The 24,774-nt window shown below is 38.3% G+C and overlaps 1 protein-coding gene across 1 annotated transcript in view; it reads right to left on the bottom strand.

The window, feature by feature from the left end:
* Positions 1 to 24,774, bottom strand: part of LOC150076805 (phospholipid-transporting ATPase ABCA3-like) — a 432,361-nt gene that overhangs the window by 205,958 nt on the left and 201,629 nt on the right. Inside the window, exons 10-11 of the mRNA XM_090385683.1 lie at positions 11,954 to 12,108; positions 382 to 537 (exon numbers count right to left, since the gene is read on the bottom strand). Coding sequence (XP_090241809.1) covers positions 382 to 537; positions 11,954 to 12,108 — 311 coding nt within the window. The remainder of the gene's footprint in view (positions 1 to 381; positions 538 to 11,953; positions 12,109 to 24,774) is intronic.

The following is a 24,774-nucleotide window of genomic DNA, read 5'->3' as shown; positions in this document are numbered from 1 at the left end:
GGAACAAACTTCCATCTGTCGTTGTAGAAGTTGATAGTTTTAATAGATTCAAGGCAGAACTTGACAAACATTTGAAGCGAGTTGATGGGCGAAATAAGGATTTTTTTTTTTTTTTGGCTGATGCTATATAAGCTTGCTTTCTTGCATCATGTGCTAATGCTAATGCTAAAGGCAGAGAGTTTGGCAAAAATCAAAGTTAAACTTTACAGTCAATTTTTGACAATGGGGAAAGTGTGAATGATTGGGATTTTTTTTATTTCTTTTTGGCAGAGAGAGAGGGGGGGGAGGGAGAATGCTTTTTTATATCAATTGGCTGTTGTAATACTAATACTATCATTTACTTATCTTGAAAAATACTTACTGAAATAAGAAGTAGCATACCTTTGAACCACCTACAAGTGCTATACCTAAAGACAGTTTTCGCTTAGTTCCTCCTGAAAGTGTTTTTGCCAATTTTGTTCGTTTACTCTCTAGATCAAGAGAAGTAATCATACAGTTAACCTCCTCACTTACCAGATCTGGTGGATAATATTTAAGCTGGAAAAATAGTAAATAAATAAATATATATTTATATATATATATATATAAATAATATATATATATATAGACAAAAATGTAAAAATCAGTATATTTGTGTATATGGTAGGGGAGCTGAGCTATAAGGTGTAGTAACCATAGAAGAATAGGGAGAACCTGTAAGTAAAAAATCAATTTACCTGAAATAAAAATAAAATGCAATTAATAAGGGCATAATAACTGTAAGAACCAAAAGCTGTGGGGTTCTAGGACTTTAACTACTTCTTCAAAGGGTTGACAGCGAAAATCGTAGGAGCCACAACAATAGTAGCCAACCTGGCCACCTGGCCACCTCTGTAGCCAGGTTGGCAGGAGCAGCAGTGCGTAGCACATGCTTCTTGATTAGACCGGGGTTTGAGCCTGTGCCCACCAAATATGGAGTATGCGGAAAGGTCGGGGAATGACCGATGCATATCCCCGGAGCAATATGGCCTTGGTTGCTAGGGTCCTAAAAACCAAATTACAAATGACAGCAACAACAACAATAGTCCATATATATATATAAATAATGTGTGGTTTGTAAAATATATATATATATATATATATAGTAGTAATATATAACAGTTAAGAAGCGAAATAAGCAGAAAAAGAGGGAAAAAAAGTTACAGTATGTCTAATGCTCCAAAACCTACGAAAAAACTTATTCTACAAACCACACATTATTTATATATTGTGTTCTTATTAAAGACTAGAAAAATGATATTTGGTAAAGTTTACTGTATTAGATACCTGTCAGTTGTGTAACGTTAATGCTATTGCACATGGGCAAGGCTATTGCACATGGGCATTATACATGCATGAAATTATATTAGTCAATTTTATTTAATGGTATCTATCTGTAGGGAATTAGGTGTATAAGGACCAAACTAACAAGTTAGTAAAAATAAGCTAGCTTTAGGTTGGAAGGCCTATATCAAATTATATTAATTAAAATGAAAATAAAAATAAAAATTATGATGAACAATCAAAATATCAATAATAAAAAATGATAATAAACAATGAAAATTGTAAATAACATTCTCTCACTTGGTTATCGGGCTGCTACTTCTTCGGGGACTTTGAGCACACCAATAGCCAAACTAAAAGAATGTCTCTTACCTACCCGTTTCTGTTGTCCCCATTCCAGTTTTGCCTGATTTTAATTTTTAGGTGATTGTATTGAAATTAAATGAGAAGTGCTAATAAATGAGAAAAGATAATGTGTTAAATTAAAATTTTGTAAAAATAGTGTCAGAATCAGCAAACTGGGATAGGAGACATAAAGCCCAACTTAGAAAATTTAGAACTATAACACCAATAAATGGCCCGTAGCCCATCTTTGCCTGGTTGTCTAAAAACCAGTGTATTTCATCAAACTAAGATAATGACTTCCCAATTTTGATTCCCGGGGTTATTGCGCTCAGAAGAGACTCGTCGTCTGACCGAACTATAACCCGGCTTACCAAAAATACGGCCCCCCCCCAAAAAAACAGACAAACTAATAATTGGTAATTTATCAACTTGTATCAAATTCCCAACAACAGAATAATTGTGCCTAAGGTATTTTAAACACATAACGTTTATATCCCTAAATTTAATTACAAACACAGGGTGAAAATTCACATTGAAGGAAGCTGTAAATATGTATATAGCTATCCCCTTTGACATACACGGGTCGTAATGCCTTAGAAAGCTATATCGGCCCTTGTCCAGGGGATAGCATTTCCTATATATTTACATTAACACACTTTTTTCATTAACATACTTTTACTATGTAATCATACTAACACTTATTGTACTTGTATAAACACATCATTTCATTTATATAGGTTCCTTCCGCCATCAGAGGCAAACCCCCCCAACTCAAATATAAACCCTCTCAAGGCTATCAAACACTTGCATTGACATAGGGCATATTGCCTACAGCAATTTCACCATCACAACATAGTCAGTGAAAAGCATGGCTGCACAGTATCATTTAATCAACACATAACCTCATGCACAAGTACATGGTGGGTGACCACCCAGGTGCGAACCAACATAAGCAGGGGTCGAGGTGTGGCGCCCACACCACATGGAGTAATGCCGCCCCTCTATGTTACCAGGCAGTACTAGGTGATAGATGACTCTCATCAACCGGTGAAGTACCACCACTTTGCTTATTGGAGGCTTGAAGTGGTGGAATCCATGTTTAGTCACTACAGCTAAGTTCCAGTCAACCCATCCCTATCTCTTCCATCATGCAGTATGATTCATGACTTTTGAGGTTATAATGAACGTTGTGGTGAGATCCAATATTCCAAACATTTCGAGGGTACAGCTCTAAAACGGTGTTCGCGGCCGGCCGCTAGTTAGTACACCGGACCAAACCTATTGGTAACTCTCTAGGAGGCTTCCGGATCAGCTAGTGTATAATCTTGCTACCCCTACTCTGCCAGATAGTGACTGGAGGGAGTCCGAGTAGTGTGTATTTGGGGAGCACTGTCGAGGCCACGTTATGTCAAGGATCTGGGTATATTCTTACCATGTGTACGCCATATCCAAAAATTTCATTACTTCATACAGCATGTCCCACCTACTTTTTCTTACTATTGAACACACCATGAATTGTCAAACTAATAGAGCAAGCTTATCTGCGAAAAGATCTAAACCTCCCAAGCACTTCCAAATTCATTTCACAAATATACATGGTCTCAATTCTAATCTCAACGATGTCCATTTCCACTTGCAGTCTGCCAAACTCCATGTACTTTTTCTGACAGAATCTCAGTTATCGGTAGATTCAACTACTGCTCATCTCGGATGCCCAAATTATTCGCTGTATGATTCATTTCGCCTCAAAGGTGGTACTTGTGCATATGTCCGTTCTGATATTCCCTATCAGAGACTTGCCGATTTGGAATCTCCTCTTTTCGATCTTTGGCTTAAAATCTCTCTACCTCATTATATCAAATTCATCTGTTGTCTCTACCATTCTCCCAACTCCACTAATCACTTGGAGCACTTTGACTTCCTCTCTTTGCAACTTGACTTTCTCCAGTCCAACTTTCCTAACATTGAGGTGATTTTCCTTGGTGATGTGATTTTAATGTTCACAACTCCAGCTGGCTTCCGTTTTCTAATCACACTGACCCAGCTGGTCGAGATGCTGAGGCTTTTGCAATTACTAATGACCTTGCACAGATTGTTCATTTACCTTCAAGAATACCAGACAATCCTAATCGTACAACCAATACGCTTGATCGTTTTCTCACAAACAACCCTTCTAAGTACACGGTCAAAGTAAGAGGTCCTTTAGGCACTTCAGATCACAACTTGGTGATTGTCTCTTCTCCAATGGAACCTTTATCTCATGGCTATTCCCAACCTCATGTTGTTTGGCATTACAAGAATGCAAAATGGGATGACCTGCGAGACTTCTTTTCTTCTTTTCCCTGGTCGGATTACTGTTTCAAAACTGCTGATGTCAACGTTTGCTCAGATCGTGTCAGTGAAATTATTCTTTCAGGTATGGAATCCTTTATCCCACACTCCATATTAAAATCTCATCCTCTATCAAAACCTTGGTTTTCCAATAAATGTGCTAAGGCTGTTCAAGAGAAGAATGTTGCATATCGTAATTGGCTTGTTCTAATTCTTCAGTTTCATTTTCTGCATACACCAAAGTTCGCAACAATTCTAAAGCAGTTATTAATCAGTCCAAACTAGAGTTTGAACAGGCTAAGAGTAAAAAACTTGCTTCTTGCCCTAATGGTAGCCTAGCATTCTGGTCTCTTGCCAAAGCTATTGGCCGCAACTTTTGCCCATCTCTGCTCCCACTTCCGCCCAAACCAGACGGTTCTGTTGTCACTTCAGCCAAGGATAAAGCTGACCTGTAGCATCCCATTTTTATTCCAACTTATGTATTAATGATCTTGGTAAAACACCTCTCACCATTCCCAACACGCTCCATTCAATGTCCCCTGTGGTCTTCCGTCAAAAGGATGTCGGAAGGATTTTGAAGAATCTTGATGCTAAGAAAGCTCCATGTTCCGCTGGTATTTCTCCACTTGTTCTCAAAATCTGTGCTCCTGAACATACTCCTATTCTTTGCCGCCTTTTTTCACTTTCTTATTCCAAAGGTGTTTTTCCTTCTGCTTGGAAATTTGCTCATATCCAGCCAGTTTCTAAAAAGGGTGACAAATCTCTCCCATCCAATTATCGTCCCATTGCAATTACTACTACTCTTTCTAAAGTAATGGAGAAATCAATTAACCGGCAACTCTTAAACTACTTAGAAACCTTCCGTCTGATCAACGATCGCCAGTATGGATTCTGTCAATGTCGATCCACTGGTGATATTCTGGCTTATGTTACCCATTTATGGACTAATTCAATGGAAAGGTTCGGTGAAACACAAGTAGTTGTTCTTGACATCTCAAAGGCTTTTGATCGTGTTTGGCATAAAGGTCTTCTAAACAAGCTTCCATCTTATGTTTTCCCAACTGTTTTTAGTAATTGGTTATCCAGTTTTCTCTCTGATCGCTCACTGAGGGTGATGGTAGATGGCTCTCTGTCTTCTAACTTCTCCACTAATGCCGGTGTCCCCCAAGGTTCAGTTCTTTCCCCCACTCTTTTCCTCTTGTATATTAATGACCTTCTTCCGTTGACTGGAAATCCTATCCATAGTTTTGCTGATGATAGCACACTGCATTCCACTTTCCATTTTAGGAAACCTTGTCCTGCTGAATCAGCTTCAACTTCTCGAAAATCTGATACCAATTCCTTAAATGCCAATCTTCAGGTAATTCTCCAGTGGGGTAAAGACAACTTAGTTGATTTCAATCCTTCTAAAACTCAGTCTTGTCTTATATCTCGCAAAAAGGATTCTTCTGCTCCTATGCTTATCTTTAGTGACACTCCGATTTCTAGGCAAGATGATATATCTCTTTTGGGGATTACCCTGACTTCTAATCTCTCTTGGCACAAGCACATTACAAATATTGCTTCCTCTGCATCTAAAAAACTATGTTGGTTTTCTCTTTCCCTCTCGGCGTTACTTTTCTTCCAAACAGCTGCTCACTCTGTATAAATCGCAAATCTGCCCTGCCATGGAATATTTTTCCCACATCTGGGGCGGTGCCCCCAAAACCTCTCTCAGGCTTCTTGATTCCATTCAAAAGAGGGCAGTTAGGTTAATTAATGATTCATCTCTAACAGAGTCTCTCCACTCGCTCTCTCATAGACGTACTCTTTCTGCTGCATGCCTCTTCTACAGATACTTCCATGGGCACTGTTGTTCTGAATTGGCTTCTATAATTCCCACTCTCTCTTTCAAAACAGTCCGAACACGTGCTGCCACCAGCCAATATCCATTTACTGTCCAACTCCAAACTCACAGAACCAACTTCTCATCTTCCTCGTTTATTCATTCAACTGCCGTTTTCTGGAACAACCTTCCTTCATATGTATTTCCCGAAAATTACAGTCTACAGAAATTCAAGTCCAGTGTCAACAAATATCTTCTTTCGTCTTCTCAACCTCCAACCCAAGCACGGTACCAAGTACTATAGGTTCTAATACCTCTCGTGTTGGTGGTATAAAAATAAAAATAAATAAAAAAATAAAACAACCAGAAGGCGGGAATTGATTCCTTTTCAGTCTGACCACTACAGAACAAGTAGGAAGTAAGAACCCATTCTAATTTAATCTGATACATGCCTATTGGGCTTGGTGTCATCTATCCAAATTTGCTGATTCTGACACTATTTTTATAAAATTTAAATTTAACACATATTTTACAAAATTTTAATTTAACACATATTATCTTTTCTCATTTATTAGCTTGTTTGTTATTTGGTTTTTAGGAGCATTAGCAACTAAGGACATATTGCCGGGGATATGCAGTTGTCATTCCCTAACCTTTCCGCATCCTCATTATTTGGTGGTCACGGTCTCGAACCCCAGTCTAATCAAGAAGCGTGTGCTATGCACTGCTGCTCCTGCCCACCTGGCTACGGAGGCGCCTCATTTATTAACACTTCCCATTTAATTTCTATTAATTTCAATACAATCACCTAAAAATTAAAATCAGGCAAAACTGGAATGGGGACAACAGAAATGAGTAGGTATGAGAAATTCTTTTAGTCTGGCTATCGGTCTGCTCAAAGCCCCCTGAAGAAGTAGCAGACCGATGACCAAGTGAGAGAATGTTATTTACAATTTTCATTTTTTATTATCATTTTTTATTCTTGTTATTTTCATTGTTCATCATCATTTTTTATTATTGTTATTTTGATTGTTTTGATTTTGGTTATTTTGATTTGGCCTTCCAAACTAAAGCTAGTTTACTTTTACTAACTTGTTAGTTTGGTCCTTATACATCTAATTCCCTACAGATAGATACCATTAAATAAAACTGACTAATATATATATATATATATATATATATATATAAATTCTTTTAATGCAGTGAGGTGTATAGATTTTTAAAAATAACATAGAGAAAAAGTTATAAAAAAATAATATATAGAGTACGGTAAGCTATATAGAGGTAAAACCCACGAACGCCGGCGAGGAGTTGGGCGACCACGGCTCATCGATTCTCGAGGTAAGCGAAGGCTTTCCCGGATGATATGTGGCAACAGAAGGGTGACTGTGGCAGAACTCACCGGTAATTGGAATGCTGGTGATGGGAGTAATGTGTCACAACACACAGTACATCAAACCCTGCTGAAAATGGGGCTGCATAGGCCACTCAGAGTGTCCATGCTAACCACGGTTTACCGGCGACAGTGCCTAGAAGAAAGTCATCTGGTCCAATGAATCACATTTCCTGCTGCACTATGTGGATGGCCAGGTACGTGTGCATTGTTTATCTGTGAAGTGATGGCACCTGGATGCACCATGGGACGAAAACAAGCTGGTGGTGGCAATGTCGTGCTTTGGGCAATGTTCTGCTGGGATACCCTGCATCCAGTCACCCATGTGCCGGGCACCCTGACGTCTACCACCTACCTAAACATCATTGCTGACCAGGTACACCCTTTCGTGACAACGGTCTTCAATCTGGCAGTGCCGTCTTTTAGCAGGATATTGCGCCATGCCACATTACCCGGATTGTTGGAGACTGGTTCGCGGAACATGGGGAAGACTTCCAGGTATTGCCCTGGCCTCCAAATTCCCCAGACATCAATCCCATCGAGCATCTGTGATTTGTGTTGGAACAGCAACTCTGATCTGCAGCACCTCAACCACAGACCTTACAGGAGTTAAAAGATCTGCTGGTTATTGTGTTGGTACCAGATACCACAAGACACATTTAGAAATCTTGTAGCATCCATGCTTCACTGGATACGAGCTGTTTAACTGCATGTGGAGGACCAACATAATTATTATTATTATTATTATTATTATTATTAGCCACATGGTACAAGGAAGCCTGAGGCTTATGCTGCACCAGCCAAAAAAAAAAAAAAATTCCCTAGTTACCCTGAGAGAGAGAGAGAGAGAGAGAGAGAGAGAGAGAGAGAAGTAGAAAGGAATCACCAAGAAAGAGAAGAATGATGATATCCAGCTCAGGACCCTGGGTTTGCCAAGCCCATACTCACCAGATGTGAGCCCCCGGGGTTAAATATTAGGTAGGTGGTCATAACGTTTTGGCTCATCAGTGTATCACCAGCTACAGAATACTGATGACCAGATTGAATTTACCAATGATCATTCCCAACCATAGTTTTATATGATCAATAATATCAAAGATATATATAATGGATGCACAAAATGGCTTTCAATTCAAAAAATTTTCCATCCATTTTACTTAAGTTAAATTAATTTTGTTTCTTTTGTTGTAGCATTTTCTGTAATCATCATAAGAAGAACTAATTTTGAAAGTGTATGTGGAAAGTGTCTGTTATTAGTGCGTACCCAGGGTTCAGTGTTGGGCCCATTATAGTTTTCTATATTTACCAATGATACTGATCAAGGTATTTTGGGCTTAATGTCCAAGTTTGCATAAGATGAGAAGGTTGGCAGGGTTGTTAATGACAGTATGCTATTGCAACAGGATCTTGGGCAGATGGGCTGAGAAGTGGCAACTAAAGTTTACATTGACAAATGAAAAGTAGTGCATGTAAAAGGTAAAGTGCAGCCATTATCAACCCACTGCAGGATGGAAGCTTCCTCAACAATTCATGCTGAGGGAAATGGACCATAATCTGCCACGCTGGTCCAGTGCGGGTTGGCAGATCAACCGTATTCAGCAGTCAGGGGCTTGAACCCCGGTCTACTCAAAGAGCATGTGCTACTGCACTCCCGCTCCTGACCACTCGGCTACTGGTAGTGCATGTAGGTAACAGTAACCCCAGAGTAACATACCAACTGTGCTGTACTACACTCAGAGTAGAGGAGAGGAGAATGAAAAAGATCTGCGGGTAACTGTGCAGTCAGATATGAAGTTTTCTGAGCAGTGCAGACAGGCTGCAAGAGCAGTTCATGGAATCTTGTCATCAATGGTATACAGGAATTTTGCTAGCAGAGATAAGGAGGTGATTATCCCTTTGTATAAGGCAATGGTTAGGTCACACCTTGAATACTGCATACAGGTCTGGGGGCCTCATTTTAGGAATGATGTAGAGCTGCTGGAACGAGTACAGAGAAGGACAACAAGATTGTTGAGGGGGACAAAGGGTTGCTCTTACCAGGAAAGGCTTAAGTTCTGCAAATTGCAGCATTTGGAGACTAGGCACCTGTGAGGTGATCTGATTGAGGTGTATAAGGCCTTGAATGGTTTGAGCAAGTGCAATACAGATGGATTCTTTCTCTTCCTCAATTACACACTTGAGGGGGCATAAATTCAAATTGAGGAAAGACAGTTGCAGAATAGATGTGCAGAAATGTGCCTTTAGCCAGCAGGTGGTTGATTGCCAGAACATACTTTCAGCTGTTGTGAAAGTTGATAGATTAAATAAATTTAAGGAAGAACTGGACAAACTTTTAGAGCGAATGGATGGGTGAAATGGAAAGTTTTTTTTTTTTTTCTGGCTGATGCTGTGTAAGCTTGCTTTCTTGCATCATATGTGTCTACTAATTTTAAACGGACATGATAGGTGAGTACATAATGCTTGAGAGAGAGAGAAAGAGAGAGCGAGTGAGCGAGAGAGAGAGAGACTGTGCAAGAGTCACAGGCACATTTCTCAACATGGTTTGTACTCATGGGATACACTTAAATATAAGTACAAGAATATATGCTGATGTGATCAAGGCAGTGTTAGGCAGACCAGAAAACTACTAGTTTTTCAGGAGGAATACACAAAATAATAAATCAATGACAGCTGCATGCAGACAGAAAACTAGTTCTAAAAGTTCTTGCAGTGCTTTCACTGAGACATATGGTAGTCTGGATACTAAATTGTACAGGATTACAAGGCCTGGGGGGATCAGATCTACATGGGAATCAGCACATATATTTGCTGTGTGGGGATCCACACAGCAAATATATGTGTATGTTTAAATTAATAAGAGCATAATAAAACACACAATCTTTCTTGTATACAAATGTTTGAGCAGAGTCAATAAATTTGATGAATTTGAAGTAAGTCATCAAATGCAGACATTATATAGATATGAGAATTATAGCAGCACTCAGATATAGAGGATGGAGAATTTGAATATGGTGAGTAGAAGGTATACAAAACGAACAGGATGGGAAGGATAGGAGAATAGTTATACTCTTAGTAAAGAAGCATAGATCCTAAAAGAGTATACCCAACTGATGTGGAATGCCAGTGCAAGTGACTTTGGTGTGATATAAGCAGTAGGAAAACATGTGATGAGTAAGCACTGGGAAATGACTGCAATGAGTATATTGAGCAATTATAGAGACAAACAGAATGGGCCTGTAAATCACAATTAATCAAAAATAATATTAATTTCTTATAATGGAGATACTGAATGGAACTTATGGGTTAGTCATGCACACATTAGTAGAACTTTTTTGAATTTACTGGATGACTTTTTTTTACACCAGAAAAACAGGTAACACAAGAGATCTGATTATCAGCAGTGACTCTCCACACATTACAATTCTCCAGATACAGGAACCACTAGGAGGCAACAATCAAATATATTGATGTAGTATTTCCCAAAAGATACAAGTAGAACAAGGGTAAAAGTGAAGAGATTGTGCTTTCATAAAGGTGACTACGATAGCTTTAGACAGTTTAAAAATTCTTTACATTGGGACCACCATATGATGATGTTAATAATGACAAATTATAAATATGTAGTATTCAGGGAGCAAGCTAAAAATATTTTCATAGAAACTAAGGAATACTGCTCAAAATTTAGAACTAAATGGAAGTCACGTGAGTTGATGAGACTAATAGTAGAGAAGAAAAATGCAAGGGATGATTATAAATTTTTGCAAAACATAAAAATATATAGTAAGAATAAAATGGTCAGAAATCATATGTTAAGGGGATTAGAGAGATTATAGAAAGCCTTTGCCTAAGAATGCCCAGTTTGAAATTTAAACAAAGTAAACTTAAGATGAAAAGAATAAAGTCAGGTTTTTTGACTACTTACTGTAGAATCAGACTGGAGACAGTGAAAATAGCAGAGTGTAGAGAACGTAGGGCTGTATGAGAGACCAAAGAAATGAGCCAATAGTTCTATGTATATTTATATTGGTTGAAGTAACCTAAAATGTGGGGAGGAAAGTTGTGAAATGGTCAAGGTGAACCATGCCCATGTGATGAGGAAGTAAGCAATTAAACAAATGAGACAGATATGTCAGCAATGACTATCAAATAAATATCAAATAATAAATGACTATCAAATTAGTGTTGAAAAGACACTCAACTTTGCTTAAGACGAAAAAAGAAGCGATAGCAGAAGGATAGCATCTCGATATTGCTTTCAGCCAGCTAACATATATATATATCAAAATGTATTATATCATTTAAAATCCTGTGACAATGTAGCAAAAGGTGTCAAATTTATTTCCACACATCTTGTTGTCCAATTATACTACATTAACTACAAAATCTTATAAATACAGAACAAACATGAGTTTACTTGGACTGATCTATACAAATTAAAACAGTATAGAGAATGATGCTACATACATCTTGCACTATGCATTCTCAAAGGGCTTCCTGGCTGTGATTATACTATAAAAAAATAATTATTTAAAGTACATATGGCAATGCTGTAAATGGAAATATTTAGGTTTAGCAGAAAATTTGTATTTAGAAAGCATATATTTCTCAATTAAAATCAAATATTTGAATTAGTCAGACTATAACGTCTGACTAATTCAAATATTTGATTTTAAAGTAATTTTTGTGGTGTTTCTAGATCTAGTGACTTATCTAAGCAATCATAAAATACACATACAAATATTTACTAATGCACTTGCCTTGCAAAAGAAATATAAGTGTTCTTCAACTGAGAGATCATCAAAAAGTACATCATGCTGAGGACAAATACCCAATTCATGATGAACCTTATCAACATCTTTACAGATATCATAACCATTTATTATAGCAGTTCCATAAGTTGGTGGGAACAAACCTATGAGTAACAACATGATAAAAATTGTTAATTTCAGTATAATAAAAATTAAAACTAAAGTACAGCATCCTAAAAATATTAATATTTTTCTGACTCATTACCAAAATACAGGATAATTAAAAAGAAACTTTGGTACCTCACATTTGAATATCCCAGTGATGACTGTCCCTAGCTAACTGAAATTTCACTACTATTAGTTTAAAGGGACATGCACTCAAGTCATGGCTCAAGTTCTGAATTTGGGAAGAAAGAATAGCTGACTGGTTGCATAGAAATTTTGTGGCAGAAGGAGAAAGGAAGACACCATCATCTCCACTTTGCATATTCCTGCATATCAGCAGCATACAAATAGCAAACTACTCACTCACTACCCACATCAACAACGTGTCAAATTCAATAACTGTAACATGTCAACATGTTGAATTCAATAACTGTAATATGTCACTGTAACTAAACTGAAGTAAATCTGAGATCATGAAACGTTATTCTACCTAAGGTAATTGCATAAGATTTATCAGTCTGGATCTGTGATCTCATAAATGGTTTGAAGAAACATGCTACACCAAGGGCAAATGAATAAGAGGTAGGCTGCTAGTTTCACTGACCACAGTTTCCAAGATCCATAATACCACACTGCAAAGGAACTGCCGATCTCAACAATATAAAAGATGTTATGCAGCATACTGCAGCCATTTCTGTAACAGCTTCAACATATCATTATCATTAACATTATTAGCCATATTGTGCAAGGAAGCCAGAGGCTTTTGCTGCACCAGGCAAAACAAAAAAAAAAATTTCCGAGTTACCCTGAAAGAAGAGAGAGAGAGAGAGAGAGAGAGAGAGAGAGAGAGAGAGAGAGAGAGAGAGAAGGAAATCACCAAAAGAAAGAAGAATGATGATATCCAGCTCAGGACCCTGGGTGTGCCAAGCCCATACTCACCAGATGTGAGCCCCTGGGGTTATCCAGGCTATGGAGACTACTGATCCAATATAACATACCCACTTCACAATACAGTTCCTGGAATGAGTGGAGTGGACAAACCTTCCTAACGAAATGGTCTCCAAGATACCAGATAAAGATTGCTCTGTTGCTGTCATGAAATGTATACCTATTAGATTCAGTATGTGTGATTGTGACTATATGATGAAGTCTGGCAAAATAATGTACAACATGAGAACTGAAAACTTGCAAATGTAGCATTCTAAATTGTACATTTTCTGTTACCTGTCCACAAAATTTCAAATACAGCCACTCCCTGAATAAGGTAAGGGTTGCATTCTGCGGAACTCTATGTAAGTCACATTTTACGTTAGTCAGAATTTCCCCATGCTTGTGCAGCACTCACAACTGTGCTCGCTGAATTGATTGAATCAAAAAAGAAATGTTCGACAAAAATGTGAATAGAATTATTTACTGCATTTATTCAATTTATTATCTCATGCGCAGGAAAAATTACAAAAGCGTGCAATTTAAAAAATTTCAAAATTATAAAATTACAAAACAAGAGAGGAGACAGGCATAACGTCAGTAAGTTTTGCCTCTCAAGCATCATTGCCAGAATCAATGTCTTCAGCTGATAAGTACGCTGCTGCTGGCTTTTTTCTTTTCGTTGTAGATTTCTTTGTAACAACCAAGCATATCGTTCACCCTTCTGATAACCTTTAAGAATCAATCACTGTCAGGATCCATCTTCTCAAATTTTGCCACTGCCAATGCAATTTAAAGAAATGCCATTGCCATCTCTCTGGTGATGAAGTGTCTCAGCTCCTCATTTGGTTCATCTTGAGCTTTGTCGTTTGGCGCCTCCGTAGCCAGGTGGGCAGGGAATGACCACCGCATATCCCAGGAGCAATATGGCCTTAGTTGCTAATGCTCCTAAAACCCAAATAACAACATAACAAGAACAACTTGAGCTTCGTCAGCATTTTCTTCTTTCACTATCACTGCCTGCAAGTCAATAAGTTCTTCGTTAGATAATTCCTTTTCTTCTTCCTCTATTAACTCCTCCACATCTTTGGCAACAACCTCCAGCTGAAGTAGCTCTGCAACCTGTACAATCTTATCTGTAACCTCTTCATATGATTCATCTTTTTCACATCCTTTGAAGTATTTTGTGCCATGGGCATATTTTCTTCCATGCACCATTTAAACAACTTTTAGTAATTTCTGCCCAGGCCTTATTAATGTTTAAGATGGCATGGTAAATATTGTAAGATTTCCAAAATCTCTTAACAAAATTTTTCTCACCGTCTACTGCAGACAATGCCGGAGTAAATCTTGTGCATAAATAGCTTGTGCATATGCTTTTAAATTCAAAATAACACCCTGATCCATAGGTTGTTACCTATGGATCAGGGTGTTATTTTGGTTTTTAGGAGCATTAGTAACTAAGGCCATATTGCTCTGGGGATATGCGGTGGCCATTCCCTGACCTTTCTGCATCCTCCGTATTTGGTGGTCATGGGCTCGAACCCCAGTCTAATCAAGAAGCGTGTGCTACGCACTGCTGCTCCTGCCCACCTGGCTACGGAGGTGCCAACAATGTTATTGAGTTCACATTATGATATTTGCACAATACCTCCATTTATCCCTACAGATGCAAAATATGTTTCCATCTTTTTTTCAGTTTGCACCGGCTGGCAAAAACTTATGTAAAGTTGAATTTGCGTAAGTTGGGGAGTTCCTGTATCTAGGATAACCGTGCTAATGTTAAAGTTTTCTTTAGCACTAAGAAGTTAAAAAATTTCAAATATCTAGGATTAACTTCTAGTAAGTGTTAAAGGTTTTCTTTATAATTGCCACACATATGAAATACTACAAGCATTTGAAAACATTCCATTCTCTCTTTCTCTCTATTTTTTTTATCAAAAACTAATAGAGAAAGTCTTCTACGAGCCATTACAATAAATAACCTTTAGTTTCACACCAAAAAAGTACAGTAAGTCCCAAGTCCCCGACTTACGTAAGCTCGAATTATGTAACTTCAGACTTACGTAAATTTTTTTTTGCTGAATTTTTTTTTTTTTTGGATTGTAAACTTTAAAACAGCAAAAAGAAGTTAAAAAAAATAAGCAATCAATAACAACAAACACAGCATGCGCAAATTGCACAGGTGAGATACAGAGTTAAAAGCTTTAAAAAATAGAAATGAAGAGAAGATTCTGAAAATTTATTTATGTTTTTTTTTATATGACTAAAGATTTCAGTGAAAGGGACACACATTTCACCATAATAATATAAAAACCCACAGAACTCCAGCTATCGGTAGTATCACAAATGCAAAACGACTGAGTTTACTACCCATTTATAATGAATTGCACTAACTGAAAAGCCCAATAAACCAGAAACAGCAAATTGTTTTTATTGTTTTATGGTAGTGACCTCCAGAAATGTATTTCAGTAAAACGTGAGCATATGAGCTCACATGAGGTGATAATAGTTTGAATGACACCTTTGGAGGATACAACAGAAATCATGTTAAAATCCAAGATTCCTCCATTTCGAGGATACAACTTTACCCCCAATACATAAAACAAACGCCAGCCTCACCAAACTTAACAGAAATGCCTCAGGAAATATCTGGGTAGGCCAGCGAATAACCTTTTCATGTCTGTTTTATTAAGATATGAGTGATGAGGATGCAGGGTTCTTGTCAATTAGCACAAAATCAACTCAAGCAAGAGAGTACTCTTGACTAGAATGGAGAACAAAAAGATGTGTAGGAGTCACTGACAAGGGCATAATATCAAGAAATTTGGTTACTTTCTCCATGCATTCAGCATATCTAAACATTTCCTAATATTCTTCATAAATAGGGTTTCATTTGGAATTAGCATTAGTATTAGTAGAGGCGTATGATGCAAGAAAGCAAGTTTATGCAGCATCAGCCAAAAAAAAACACTTCTATTTCACCCCTCTGTTCATTCGAAATACCTGTCCAGCTGAGCCTTAAATTTATTTAGGCTATCAACTTCCACAACAAAGGATGGAAGTCTGTTCCACCAACCAACTACCCGCTAGTTAAAGGCAAATTTCCGCACATCTATCCTACAACTGTCTTTCCGCAATCTGAATTTATGCCCTCTCAGGTGATTATTCTGCGCAAGAGGAAGAATCCCATCGGCATTGAGCATTCTCAAACCATTCAAGGCTTTATACACCTCTATTAGATCACCTCGCCGGTGCCTAGTCTCCAAACACTGTAAATGGCCAAACTTAAGCCTTTCTTTGTAAGAGCAACCCTTTCTTCCATTCACTAATCTTGTTGCCCTTCTCTGTACTCATTCCAGCAGCTCTACATCCTTCTTGAAATGAGGCCTCCAGACCTATACAGTACTCAAGGTGTGGCCTGACCATTGCCTTATACAAGGGAATAATCACCTACTTATCCCTGGTAGAAAAATTCCTGTATATCATTGACAAGACACCATGAGCAACGCTTGCAGCCCGTCTGCACTGCTCAGAGAACTTTATATCTGCCTGCACAATTACCCCCAGGTCTTTTCATTCTCTACCACTATCGGTGTAGTACCACGGAGTTGATACGTTGCTCTGGGATTGCTGTTTCCCATATGTAGTACTTTACATTTGCCAATGTTAACCTTCATTTGCCACCTCTCAGCCCATCTGCTCAACCTTTCCAGATCCTGTTGTAGCAGCATAGGTTCAGTATTGTACTTAACAACCCTGCCAACCTTTGTATTGTCTGCAAACTTGGACATTAAGCTTGATATACCATCATCAATATCATTTATAAATACAGAAAACAATAATGGACCAACACTGAACCCTGAGGGACTCCACTAATAACATTAGTCAACGATGAGCAGTGTCCATTGATTACCACTCTCTGTCTTCTCCTCCTCAACCATCCCTTTATCCATAGCAGCAATTTGCCTCCAATGCCACACTGCACCAATTTGTGCAGCAGTCTTCCATGTGCAACAGTATCAAAAGCCTTTCTAAGATCCAAGTATATAATATCAAAGTTATTCCCTGCATCCAGTTCTTTTGTGACTGCATCATAGTATCCAATCAAATTGGTCAGGCAAGACTTCCCCTTAACAAAACCATGCTGTGTCCGAGCTATAACTGAAGTCTTGTCTAAATGATTCTGCAGGGCTTCTTTAACCAGTGCATCCATTAATTTTCCTGGAACAGAATTTAAACTCACAGGTCTATAATTACTTGTAGTAGTAGTAGTAGTAGTGGCACATGATGCAAGAAAGCAAGTGTAGGAGCTTATGCAGCATCAGCCAAAAAAAAAAAAAAAAAAAAAATCACACCATTCCCTCCAAATGCCTGTCCAGTTCCACCTTAAATTTATTTAACCTATCAACTTCCACAACGACAGATGGAAGTTTGTTCCAGCAATTAACCACCCGCTGGCTAAAGGCAAATTTCCGCACATCTATTCTACATCTGTCCTTTCTTAATTTGAACTTATGTCCCCGTAGGTTCGTAATCTGAACAAGTGGAAGGATCCCATCAGAATTCAGCGTGCTCAACCCATTCAAGGCCTTATAGAACTCAATCAGATCACTGCGCAGGTGCCTAGTCTCCAGCCACTGCAATTTGCAGAACTTAAGCCTCTCTTGGTAAGAGAATCCCTTCATTCCCCTCACCAATCGTGTTGCTCTTCTCTGTACACGCTCAAGCAAATCTACATCCTTCCTAAAATGAGACCTCCAGACCTGTACGCAGTACTCAAGGCGTGGCCTGACCATTGCCTTATACAGAGGAACAATCACCTCCTTTTCCCTGCTAGCAAAATTCCTATATATCATTGACAAAACCCCATGACCTGCCCTAGCAGCCTGTCTGCATTGCTCAGAAAACTTCATATCTGACTGCACAATTACTCCCAGGTCTTTTTCATTTTCTACCACCTTAAGTGTAGTACCACACAGTTGGTACGTTTCTCTGGGGTTACTTCTACCCATATGCAGTACTTTGCATTTGTCAAGGTTGAACTTCGGTTGCCACTTCTTAGCCCATCTGCCCAAATTATCTAGATCCTGTTGCAGTAGCACACTGCCATTACTGTCATTAACAACCCTGCCAACCTTTGTGTCATCTGCAAACTTCGACATTAAGCCTGATATACCTTCATCAATATCATTGATAAATACACAAAACAACAGTGGACCCAACACCGAACCCTGTGGGACTCCACTAATAACATTAGTCCACGAAGAGCAGCACCCATTGATTACCACCCTCTGTCTTCTCCCACTTAACCATCCTTTTATCCATTGTAGCAACTTACCCTTAATACCATTCTGCTCCAATTTGTACAGTAGTCTTCCATGCGCAACAGTGTCAAAAGCTTTCCTGAAATCCAAGTATATGATATCAAAATTATTTTTTGCATCCAGTTCCTTTGTGACCACATCATAATAACCAATCAAATTTGTCAGACAAGACTTTCCCTTAACAAACCCATGCTGTGGTTGAATTATTGCTGCAGTCTTGTCTAGATGATCGTGCAATGCATCTTTAACCAGTGACTCCATTATTTTACCCGGAACAGAAGTTAAACTAACTGGTCTGTAATTACTCGTGTCACCCTTCGATCCACCTTTGTGAATTGGGGACACATTTGCACATCTCCAGTCCGTGGGAACCTCCCCTAAGTCCAAGGATGCTCTCATAATTATGGCTAAGGGTTTGCTTAGTTGCTTTGCCGCCTCCTTTAAAATAACTGGATAGATCCCATCCACCCCAGGTGCCTTTCTTATGTTTAAGTTCAACAATTTCTCCTCCACTTTGTGAAAGCCCTTGATGCTCCTTTGTGAATTGGGGTCACATTTGCACATCTCCAGTCTATGGGTACCTCCCCTGAGTCCAAGGAAGCTCTCATAATTATGGCTGAGGGTTTGCTTACTTTCTTTGCAGCCTCCTTTAATATAATTGGATAGAACCCATCCACCCCAGGTGCCTGTCTTTCTTGTGTTTATCTTCAACAATTTCTCCTCCACTTTACTCTCAGTTATTAAAAGATTATCTAGCTTACTGCCAGAGTTGAATACACCTCTGGCATTCCCCTCGCTGAATAACTCCTCATGTGAATGCTGATGCAAAATATTGATTTCGTTTGTTAGCTACCTGAACAGGATCATCAACAGTTGAACCATCAATATCAAGTGGACCAATCTGATTCATCCCCTTCCTTCTAGAGATTACATAAGTAAAGAACTCTTTGCTGTTTTTCTTTGCATCCTTTGCCAGGGATTTCTCGTAATCTGCCTTCGCCTGCCTAACCTCCTTTGTAACTGTTCCATCACTTGTTGTTGAAGTTGATAGCCTAAACAAATTTAAAGCTCAACTGGACAGGTATTTCGAACGAACAGAGGGGTGAAATGGGAGTGGGTTTTTTTTTTTTTTTTTTGGCTGATGCTGAATAAGCTTGCTTTCTTGCATCATATGCCTCTACTAATGCTAATGCTAATGCTAAAGAGCAGCTTATATCAATCATAGGCTTCTGTGTCACCCATTAATTTATATGTATCCCGTGCATTTTTCTTCTCTGCTCTCATATATAGTTTTCTGACATCTATTTAGGTATGTAAAGGTTAGTAGCTTCCAAGATAAGTTCTTTGAATGCTTCCCATTTTGAATTTGCTGTTGGTAACACTGTATAGAATTTAAATGCTGTCTCAGACCATCGCAGTCGCCTTTATGAAAGCAGAAACCCTTCCCTTGACCCCTGATGGTAGTTACCTCTTTGAGTAAATCCCACTTCAGCACACTGTGATCACTGCCACCTAGTGGTTCCTTCATCTGCAGATTCTTAATGTATGAAGAATCACTACTGATAATCAGATCAAGAGTATTACTCCCTCTAGTTGCCTCCCGAACATGCTGATGTAGAAAACAATCATCCAATAAATCCACAAAAGCCTTGCTAGTGTGTGAGTGACCAACCCACAAACTCCAGTCAATATCTGGAAAATTAAAATCCCCCATTATAAGACTCTCTGATTTACTGGCCCACTCTATTTCCCTTTAGAGTTTCTTATTATACTCATCAGACTCATTAGGCCTATAGCATACTCCTACTCTCAATTTTGATCTCCCAATGCTTATGTCACACCAAACTGACTCGACACTGCACTGCCCAGCAATGTCGACTGGCTTCACTTCCTTGGATTTTATGTGTTTCTTAACTAATAGCATAAACCCCTCCTCCCTTCCTATCCTGTCTATCCTTTCTGTACACATTGTACTCCCCAAATTCCAGTTCTGCATTCCTTATATCTGTGCGACACCATATCTCTGATATCCCAACAATATCTGCCTTTGATGTTTTGAGCAATACGTCAAATTCATCAAACTTATTTACCAAACTCCTAGCACTGGTGTACATGCAAGTATACATGCACATGTTCCTATTCTTAGCTCCCTAACACAACCCATGTGTTTACTTGTACTGCAATGACTCCCAGCAGTCTCTGAAATATCCTGCATCTTGTTTTCCAAGATGCTGCTCATTCCAATAGAAGCAGTGCAAGAATCACTTTCACCTCTGACAGTGGTTACTATTAATCTATTAGTCCTTGTATCCCCTCAAGCTAGCAGTTTTCCGACCCACCTAACACTACCTCGATAGCATCAACAAATATTCTTGCACCCTTTCTATTTAAGTGTATCCCATCCCTGTAGAAGCAGTCACTCCTGTTAACAAGTACAGACCAGGCTGCAAAAAAGTTTACCCCTTGAGCCTTACACAATCTTTCCAGGGCCGAATTCATACCCTGGCAAACATACTCTGGTCCTGTTCCACCTATTCTTTTTATAAAGCATGTTACCCGTTTCCTTGACAATAGAGTCACCAACAACTACTAGTTCCTGTGGGACCAGCGCCATTCTGCCTTAGGGGTTGCCACTGTGTTGCGTGATGACCAAGTGCAAACTCTTGAGTTGATGTGGGCAGCTGAGAGCTTGATGGGCCTCTCAATTTAGATCCTTTGAGGGCATCCACCCTGTCCTTCAAGCTCTCATATAGGCCAATAACAACACTGAGTTATCGCCTGATTTCCTTACACTCCTTAAATCGCACACACACAAAGACATCCCCCCCCCATGGCAATATCATGTCCTGTATCCGATTGCTCCACAAACATCATGCAAGCAGTGCATTTTAAAAGGCTGTGATTCAAAGGGCAACTGCCCCCCTCAGTTCTTCCCTGAGCCACAGCACTCCCATTAGCTTGAGCCTTTTGCTTTGCTGCTGTGGTCTGAGTCATGATTTCGATTTAATTTCAATAAAATTTCAATTTCGGTACAAAATTATAACCCTAAACATGTATCCCAACACAGTTATAATGCTATATATATTATTCAGTATCGAGTATTATCTACGAGTTCCATTTATATAACTTTCATATCAAGGTATGTATTAATTAATTATGTTACGTTTGTAATCTAAGTCGTTATAAGTATTTAGTTAAAAGTACAATTTAATTGACAATGAAGTTTAACAAGATTAATAGATTTTACTGATTAATTGACAATATTATATTATATACTATACTATACTATACTAAGCTTACACTATCTAGTTCGGTATATAACATTGTGTCGTATAAGAATGGCAGCAAGTTACGAACGGTAAATCTACGGACACTTAAGTATTAATTAACTTCCAAATCTCGCTGTCTCAATTCAGATAAACTAAGGATCCTGACCAGGTCTATAAGCTACTTATTCCAACAGTTTGTTCATATTCAGTCTCTAGTGAAACTACGATTATTGGTGCTCTCAACTACCACTCATTTCAGTCATCCTAATCACCTATTATACAGTTCTTCAATTTTAAACAGTGGTAGTAGCTCATACACTACGTCAGTTACTGCCTAAAGTAGAATTTCCTTTTTTGACTTCCTTGCACTCTAAATCTGCTTATCTCATTCTATGAAATTCATTTCTGAACTACACGCACTGGCCAAAAAATAAGAACCTTTTGGCTCTTATGTTTTTCTGTATCTTATTTTAAAATTTGTATTAAGACAGTCAGAGTTTGAAGAAACACAAAGTGACAGCAGTGCTAATAAATCTACCAAGAAAAGGAAAGCGATTGCTTTGGATCAGAAAATTGAAATAATAATGATGTATGAAAATGGCCAAACATTAACAAATATCACACGGAATTCAGATTTGTTAGTGTCAATAGTGAATACAATAATAAAGGACAAAGACAGAATACGAGAAGCAGTGAAGGGATTAGCACCAATAAAGACAACTATAATAACCAAAGCTACAAAATACATATCAGTTTTTACAGTACAATAACGTGTTCTTTTTTTCCTTTTATGTTTTCTTTTCTTAAGTGCCACTCCAGCTACTTCATCTCTGTCCCCAGATAAAGTTTTTAATTGAACTAATTAAAAATATATAACTATTTTTCCACGTATATAACTAATATATAAAAAATATATAACTATTTTTCTTCATTCTTCTGAGGATATTATGAGATTTTTTAATTTTGGTGTATCCCACTTAAGTGTAGAGTAGCAATATTTTATAAGTCATTCTGAAGTTACGTAAAACTTGACTTATGTAGGAAGTCCTGGAACATATCTCTTATGTACATCAGGAACTTGTTGTATTTAAAATAATGTAATTATCCTCCAGGCTATTTCCAGTAATAAGGCACAGGATGTTAAAAATTTAAAATAGCACAAGAAGAAAATATTTCCATATTCTAAAAAGCTTTAAGCTGAGCAATTTTTCCTTAAGTAGAAGACTTTTTTCCTATGTAGCTCTTGTCAGTGACTCAATTGTCAGGGAAACAGGAATATATTGTGCAAACATGATAGATGGAATAAGACCAAGGTATGACTGTGAAAGGCAAAAATAATTATGATACAGAACACTTATCTTTTAAAGGGTTCAAAAGATAATACTGTTGTACACATATTGGTACTACAACTTTTACCTGTTAAGTAAATGCTCCTATTGCATATTCTAAATGTTATTAAGAATAGCTAATCTGAGAATTTACTTAACAGTTAGAAGACAACATTCAGAAAAAGTTGTGAGTTAGGATTTGCCAAAACATGATGGGAGGGAATACACAATAAGAACCTTGTCAATAAATTCCGCACAGGAGAGATTGTGCAGGGTTCATTGGTAGAATGATTTTTTTTCCCGCATTAATTGAATCAATTAATACGAGAAACTGTTTTTACAAGGATGAAGTACATTTAAACAGAAGAAGAAGATCAAGAATATTCAATGATGTTACAATTCCCCTTCCCACAAAATTAGCAGTCAAAACTGCTAATTTTGTGGGAAGGGGAATACATAGTCTAACAACAATTGCAAGCAGAGGCAAAAGTGATTATTGCTTGCTTCAACTGGGGTATCAGCAGCCTGGAGAGCAGGGTGCACAAGATTACAAGGCCTGCTGGGATCCTAATCGGAGAAATACACATATAGGGTGCGTCAGGGTTACTAAGAGAAAACAGAGAAATATATATATACAGAGATAAGGAAGGCAACAAGATTGGTGAAGACAATGAAAGGTTGGTCATACCAAGGCATTCTTGAGTTCGGCAAATGTTCAGCATTTAGAGATTAGGCATCAGCAAGGTGATCTGATTGAGGTGTTTAAGGCTTTGAATGGACTGAGCAAGCTCAATGCTAATGCCATTCTTATTCTTGCTCGGATTGCACATGATGGGGCATAAGTTCAAACTGAGGAAGGATGGTTCCAGGATAGATGTATGGAGGTTTGCCTTTAGCAAGTAGGTGATAAATTGTTGGAAAAAACTCCCATCTCTTTTTGTGGAGGTGAGCAGTTTGAATAAATTTGAGGAAGAACACTGAACAAATTCTTCGAGGGGATGGGTAGATGATGTGGGAGGGTTTTCTTTTTTTTCTTTTTGGCTTATGCTATATAATCTTGCTTTCTTGCATCATATGCCACTACTACAATACTTGTTGTACAAAAATGCTAGGAACATAGTTAAAATAAAATAAATCTAATTTCACCCATCCACTCACTCCAAATGTTTGTCTAGTTCTGCCTTGAATCTATTTAAGCTATCAACTTCTACAACAACAGATGGAAATTTGTTCCAGCAATCAACCACATGCTGGCTAAAGGCAAACTTCCACACATCTATCCTACAAATGTCTTTCCTCAATTTGAATTTATGCAATCTCAGGCGATTATTCTGAGCAAGAGGAAGAATCCCATCAGCACTGAGCATGCTCAAACCATTCAAGGCTTTATACACCTCAATCAGATCACTTTGCAAGTGATCTGATTGAGGAGTAAGTCTCCAGAAATTGTAATTTACAAAACTTAAGCCTTTCTTCGTAAGAGCAACCCTTTATTCCATTCACTAATCTTGTTGCCCTTCTCTGCACTCGCAGCTCCACATCCTTCTTAAAATGAGGCCTGCATACAGTACTCAAGGTGTGGCCTGACCATTGCCTTATACAAGGGGATAATCACCTCCTCATCCCTGCTAGAAAAATTCCTGTATATCATTGACAAGACACCATGAGCTACTCTTGCAGACCACCTGCACTGCTCAGAAAACTTTACATCTGCTTGCACAATTACCCCCACTTCCTTTTCATTCTCTACCACAGTCAGTGTAGTATACCACACAGTAGATACGTTACTCTGGAGTTACTGTTTCCCATATGCA

Source organism: Mastigoproctus giganteus, chromosome 12 (genome assembly GCF_048544385.1).
Source record: "Mastigoproctus giganteus isolate SK-2022 chromosome 12, ASM4854438v1, whole genome shotgun sequence".
Lineage (NCBI taxonomy): Eukaryota > Metazoa > Arthropoda > Arachnida > Uropygi > Thelyphonidae > Mastigoproctus > Mastigoproctus giganteus.
The sequence above is the reverse complement of the archived record's forward strand: the minus strand, read 5'-3'. Positions and strand labels throughout refer to the sequence as shown.